At 45.0% G+C, this 6,475-nt stretch overlaps 1 protein-coding gene across 4 annotated transcripts; it reads left to right on the top strand.

Annotated features, from left to right (window-relative positions):
• LOC111835494 (clathrin light chain A) lies at window positions 1-6,299 on the top strand. 4 transcript variants are annotated; one of them, XM_023795871.2, is made up of 7 exons: window positions 1-307; window positions 1,371-1,408; window positions 2,025-2,142; window positions 2,375-2,486; window positions 2,985-3,038; window positions 4,357-4,392; window positions 5,683-6,299. In XM_023795871.2, the coding sequence occupies exons 1-7, from the start codon at window positions 127-129 to the stop codon at window positions 5,861-5,863; spliced, it is 720 nt and encodes a 239-aa protein (XP_023651639.1). In that variant the 5' UTR covers window positions 1-126; the 3' UTR covers window positions 5,864-6,299. The 4 variants fall into 4 exon arrangements, with proteins under 4 accessions (XP_023651639.1, XP_023651641.1, XP_023651642.1 ...); XM_023795872.2 differs by having other exon boundaries at window positions 4-283; XM_023795873.2 differs by lacking the exon at window positions 4,357-4,392.
• The last annotated feature ends 176 nt before the right edge of the window (window positions 6,300-6,475 follow it).

Below are 6,475 nucleotides of genomic sequence, written 5' to 3' on the forward strand. Positions count from 1 at the left end.
ATACAGCGGCGTTGGCTCCCTTCCCTATACTCGACGTCTGACGTAACCAATCTTCATCCCTAAACGGGCGTCGTTTAGTTGTATTTGACCAGCTCCCCTTTAGAAAAAGAGATATTTAGGGGAGACATGGATAACTACAGTGCACCCGCTTCAGGGAATGGGTTTGGGTCAGAGGAAGATCCAGCCGCCGCCTTCCTGGCACAGCAAGAAAACGAGATCGCCGGGATCGAGAACGATGAAGGGTACAGCATTTCCAACGGGGGACAGGTCCAGTCCTCCTTCGGTAAGAATGCTCCAGGTGATCGAGGTATAGCAACAGAAATCTGCGATCCAACAACCAAGTGGCGAATGAATGTCGTTAACGGTCGAAATAAAAACTGCGTATGGTTTGATGACTAGATGATAAAAGCAGTGGCTGCAGGGTAAATATATAAATATTGCAAAGCAAACAAGACGACGGGGCAGAATCGGCGATTAACAGGACTGCTGTCATGGTGGCCGGAGACCCCCCTCCGGGGGAATCGGGGGTTAAGGGGAATCCATAGGAATGCGAAGCTTCTGTTTATTCTGCTAACCGTTCGTGAGATGGGCTTCTAAGCAAACACAAAATAATAACACTAAATGTATTGCATCGAAAATGAATTTAAAACAACAATGAAATTGTCTAATTTTGTTTAGTGCATGCTTACACATTAAGGGATGCCTAATTTTGCGTCTGATCGTGCGTGTGTGTGTGTGTGTGTGTGTGTCCTCACGCGCAGACGCACACCCGTCGCATTGTTTTCTGTAAGCTGGCACAGTCAAGCACACCACGGCGCAGATTCATTACACATAAATACGACGGCAGCTTGCAACTCCTAATGAATCCGTCCGCGCGCTCGGAGGCCTCGTGCAGCGGCGGCTTGATTGCCCGCGCGCCGGGGCGACGATGGCACGTGTCAGGAGGCGCATCTGCGGGGGAGAGATAACGGTGCGGCATCCGCAGCTCGGGCTGGTGCCGGGGGGGGGGGGGTCCCCGCAGGCTGCTCTTATATGGAGTCAGCTGCACATTACAGCCTCCTTCCAGAAATTTGCATTTAATCTTGTGCTGATTTTCAGTCTGGACGCTACAAGGGTCGCGTGTTTTGTGGACGGATTTTTTTTTTCTTTTTAGCAATCTCACAAATTTCCATATTGATTGATTTTATGTATACAGGCTTTCAAAACCTAATGTATAACGGGGGCTGGATTCAAAGGCTATTCCTACAGAGTTGAGATTTTATATGATTCTGTACGTTTTACAGTGATTGCAATATGCGGTTGATGTGTTGTAATGGAGATTGTTAGTTAATAAACAAAAAATGATCACGTGTATTTTACTGTATTTTTAGACGGAGCTGATGAGGCTGTGAATGGAGATTTTCAAGGGGTAGGTGCCCGTCACGCACCACAGCAGTTTAATTTTAGTTTTGATTTTAAAATGTAGTTTTTATATTATTTTCATTTGAAATCCAGTTTAGTTTTAGTTAGCTTTTAGTGTGGTTTTATTCATTTTATTTTAAGATTTATTTCTATTTAGTTTATATATATATATATATATTAGTTTAAGTTTTAGTAGTCTTATTTATATGGGTAAACTGATGGTTGTAGAGCTATTTTGTGTGTCGGATTTTTAGATAATCCTACATAAATACACAGTGCACATTATCTGCTCATGTCCCCAAAATGGGCAATACATGATCCAGGTATTATCAATGGCAATTAAACATAAATAAACCATTACTTTAGCTAAATAGTATTTAAAAACAGTAACAAAATCTATTTGATGCTTGTTTTTATTTAATATCAGTTAGTTCCAGAACAATATTTATAGTTTGCGTATAGTTGTATTTTATTTTCGATTTTTTCACATCTTATTTAAATTTACGGAACTTTATTAATAACTTGGTTATCATTAGCGAGATTAGCTCTGCCTCAGCCCGCATGCTCGTGCTAAGCGGAGCCCATACCACGGTGAACACTCACTGTGTCTACCTCCCTCTCAGGTGAGTAACGGCCCTTCGGACTCCTATGCTGCGGTGGCGCAGGCAGACCGCCTGCAGGGGGAGCCGGAGAGCCTGCGCAGGTGGAGGGAGGAGCAGCGGGAGAGGCTGGAGGCACTGGGTGAGCGAGCGTTGTAGGGGCATTCTGGATGGGGGAGGCATGGGGTGTCACAGTGCAGGAGGTCTGGTAAGTGGAAATATGGTGTATGGGGACCCATAGCTGAGGCCGAGAGGTGGTGACTCAGTATTTATGCAGTGGGACGTGATTTAGATGCAGTTAAGCAGCTGGCCAATGGCAAGCAGCAGACGGTAGATGTGACCTCCGCCGCCCCCCACCCTGTCGCTCTGCCCAGACGTCACGTCGCGCACGCAGGAGGCTGAGTGGAAGGACAGGGCCAAGGTTGACCTGGAGGAGTGGTACTGCAGACAGGACGAGCAGCTGGAGAACACTAAAGTCAACAACAGGTGAGGAAGTGCCTCTTGTTCGCCTCCGGCTTTGGGAAAACTCCAGTGGAAAACATCCAAACCCGGCTTAGTCTAAGCTGCCCAGTTATCATTAATCCCTGATATAGAGCGGGACATTGTTTAAATAACACAAAAAAAAAACATCACTACTATTGCAGACTTTCTATCTAGGCAATTCACCCATTGGCAAATATTTTATAAATCCCTGTCTTGTATGTGCTTGTAACACACAAATTATGTAATATATCCTGCCGTTTGACACGGGAGTCAATAGAAGCTTTTTTTTTTTAATCTATGGCTTTTACATTAAAGTTGTTGTGTTAGTAGACTAAGTCTGAATAGGGCTGCATCCACTGAATTGTGACTTTGCCCCAGATGACTATCTCTATGCTTCTACACTGTGTAAGTGTCTGTGTTTTTCCTCTCCTTTTTTCATCACTCGCTTTCTCTCTCTCCCTCCCCCTACTTACTGCTTCCTTGTGGGACACCTCTGTCCAGGGTGCTGGACGAAGAATTCTACAAACAGCCTCTCTCTGAGCTGATTGGCTATGTGTATGTCCCTCAAACTGGCATCCAACCTCCTCACATCCTGTCTCTACACACCTCAATACGAGCACCTTTCCTGTTTGTCAGATAATCTGCCTTGTGGAGCGTAACCTGCATACTCATGCCTGTCAGAGAAAATTCAGACGGCCTGCATTTGTGGAGATAATTTATGAGTGACATGCTATTAAGCTGATATGTTTGTACTTTAATCTTACCCAGCAGATACAATTGCAAAGGAGAGACTCTCCGCAAGATTTATTATAATAGGACTTGGGGACATTTTGCTGAATTATTGCTGAAGTTCAGACCCAGTGATTAACCTCTAGTATCTTGTAACACTGCGGTTGTGAAATTTTGAGTTTCATTACTGATATAGAGGATTTGTTCAAGTCTTGATATATCTGAAAACTTATGGTTTAAAAAGACTCCAACCCTCAAACTGCATTAACTAAGGAGAGAGAATAACATTCCGTAACAGAGAGTGCATTTGGGTTCAGATATATAGGTGGTTTGCCTGTCGAAACGTCATTAGTTGTGTAAACTCGTGATCTGATATTTTTTTTTCATATACATTGCTCATACTGTTTGCGCTATTGTTACAAAGCACCAAGTTAATCATAGTAAATAAGTCACAAAGTAAATTTAAAATAGAAAAGTATATTCAAATCTGAGGTAAGGCAGAATTGGTCTAGATAAATTTAGACTAGCCATTAGGGATGAAGCAGTAAAATTTTGGAAATAACTTTCTAAGAATCTTTTGTGGCCTTGACTAATTTTAAACTTGAAATTAAATATTTAGCGTTGAAGCTGGAAGTATTTAAAATCTTGGTTTAAAACCGAACATAATGGTACATTTTAATGAAGAGATCATTCGTCAACTGGACACAATAGACGTCCTCTGTGAGCAGGAAAATACTGCTTTTGTAGGGGTATCTTTGTCTAGAAGAGACAAAAATACCGCCTGTCCGACGCTTAGCAACCATTGTCATGTCGAGTTAGTGACATAGGACGAAATGCTTGTGATTGGATAGATTTTCCACGTACATGAAGGACCATTTGTATGGAAACAGATGATACTGTAGACAGTAAACTTGTGTCAGAGTGGCTCTGAACACGGAGAACAGCCTTCTGTCTGGATGTAGGTACCGTGGAGTGGGGCAGCTTTCCATGCAGGAAGCAGCTTGTGCCAGCGTTAGCCGTTAGCACTCGTGCACGCAGTGTGATCTAGCTGGTTCAGTTCATCTCCATAGATCATTTCTTTTTGTTTCTCTGTAGCTGACCTCTGACCTGTTGTCCCCTTTTCTTTTCCTACGCACCTTTCAAGCACACACATTAACCATCCTTGCTACCGCCTAGACCAGTTAAGTAACAAGAGACCAAGGAGATGAAGTGTTTCCATTCTCTGTGAGATTAAAGCCCCTCGTGGTCGTGTGTTGTTAGCCCCCCCTGCACCCCCCCCCCCCCGTCTTGTGAGCGCATCGGTACTCTTCCTGTGTCATTGCCATATGCTCTGTCCACTGGTGTTGAGCATCGCCCCCCCCCCCCTCCAAATACCACAAACTCCTCCTTGGAATGCTAAGCATGTGGCAGTCCTTGTCCTTCAGGATGGGTGGGGCTGGTCCTTCGACTCGCACGCATGGTATTCCCTGGGAGGGTCATCCCGTACGGTGCATTAATGCTCCCGGACGTGGCTTAAATCCAGGCCCTCCATATTTGGGTGTTTGTCTTCCATTTGAGCGTGAAGGGAACCTCAAAGCCACCTATGGTGCTCACAGAGTCACACCCTCAATAAAAGCGAGTAGCCTTTGGCTCATTTACTGAAGTAGGGGAAATCCAGTGCTGGAAATCCAGTGCTGGAAATCCAGTGCTGGAAACATAAAGGGAAGATTAAACTAGAGGAGCTCGGGTGAGCAGGAAGGCGACTATTAACAGGTAACTTCTGCTCATCAACATGGCGATTGCTTTAATAAGCAACACCAAAACTGTCACATTTCCCCCTTATGTCATTCCAGCCCCTCCCACCCTGCTCCCCCCCCCCCCATTAATCAGCAGGTTACTGCAAGAAACTCAAGGATAGGGATGATCTGTACGAAATAATCCTGATCTATCATGTGTTGATGTGACCAGAATGCTGTGTTCTTATTGTTCTGTGAATTATTATTTATGATCATACAATCGTCGCTCATGGGAGCTTTATTTATACAAAAAGATGTTCTGAGGGCAGACGGAAAAATTAGGGGGATAACCAATCAGATGTTTTAGTCCCGCCTCCTAGTTGCTTGGACTTACCTCCTCTAAAATCTGATTGATTATACCTCTGAACCAGTCATTTTTCCTTCTGCCCTCAGAACATTTTTGAGTAAGTAAAACTCCCACAAGCGTGAGCATCTCTCAAGCCTCTGCCCTGACCCTGCCCACAAACCCTCAGACATAAAAATGAGCTTTCAAATCCCCGTTTTAACTTGGGGAAACAAACGCACAGGCTCATTTTAAGCTTACAGGTTTGCAGAAAACTGCAAAAATAAAGTGGCATTATACACTGTGAGATGGACATTAGTCACCACGGAAAGTGCTAGTGGCGAGTCTTGGGGGACGCCGTCCTCTGCTCCACCTGACCCCGGTCTTCTGTCCCCCCTCCCACCTACCTCAGGGCGACTGAGGAGGCCACAGCGGCTGCCGAAATCGGCGACGACAACATGGACCCGGGGACGGAGTGGCAGCGCGTGGCGCGCCTCTGCGACTTCAGCCCCAAGTCCAGCAAGCAGTCCAAGGATGTGTCTCGCATGCGCTCCGTGCTCATCTCCCTCAAGGAGGTGCCGCTGGTCCACTGATCTCTCCCCCTGGCCAGTGGTGGCTATGCAGCTCCAAGTGACCGCACCCACTCCGAGGAAAATGCACTACATCACCGACATTGCCGGGGTGTCGCCATGACTACATGGACTGATCTGCGCTCAGACACGCTCGAGGGAAGCCCACCCCCCAATCGGCTGTGCCCCTCTTAGGACCAAACCCCCCCCACCTCGTCCCCCTACCATGTCACCCTCAGTTTTCCAGGAATAAAGAGAATTGTACTTGTATACCTGTCCCGCGATGTACTGTGAATGTTTGTATGTACAATATATAGAGTATATATATATATATATAAATAAATATACATCCACACGTGGACAATGGAAATATGGTTTTTAACTGTTACACAGGTATCAGTGTGTTTGATGGTGTCTTATCATTAGTCTTAATGTCAATAAAACTGGAACGAAATCCTCATTGTGTGTTGTTTCACTACAAAATGGATGTAAGATTGTACTACATATTCCATATGCTAAAGCCTGTTTCACAGATGGCAATGGCTGCTTAAACTGCAGTAGTGTTTTATGTTACATGTACAGACGCTTCTTGGGTTACGGTGGCCAGTGTTACAATATTTCATATTTATAATGGGT

This window comes from Paramormyrops kingsleyae, chromosome 12 (assembly GCF_048594095.1).
Source record: "Paramormyrops kingsleyae isolate MSU_618 chromosome 12, PKINGS_0.4, whole genome shotgun sequence".
In the NCBI taxonomy this organism is placed as follows: Eukaryota; Metazoa; Chordata; class Actinopteri; order Osteoglossiformes; family Mormyridae; genus Paramormyrops; species Paramormyrops kingsleyae.

Bases quoted from the DNA above. Each gene is read 5' to 3' on its own strand.
- LOC111835494 (XM_023795871.2), top strand. From the start codon at position 127: ATGGATAACTACAGTGCACCCGCTTCAGGGAATGGGTTTGGGTCAGAG. The intron at 308-1,370 runs GTATAGCAACAG...CTGTATTTTTAG, and splicing joins GAATGCTCCAGGTGATCGAG to ACGGAGCTGATGAGGCTGTG. The intron at 1,409-2,024 runs GTAGGTGCCCGT...CCTCCCTCTCAG, and splicing joins TGAATGGAGATTTTCAAGGG to GTGAGTAACGGCCCTTCGGA.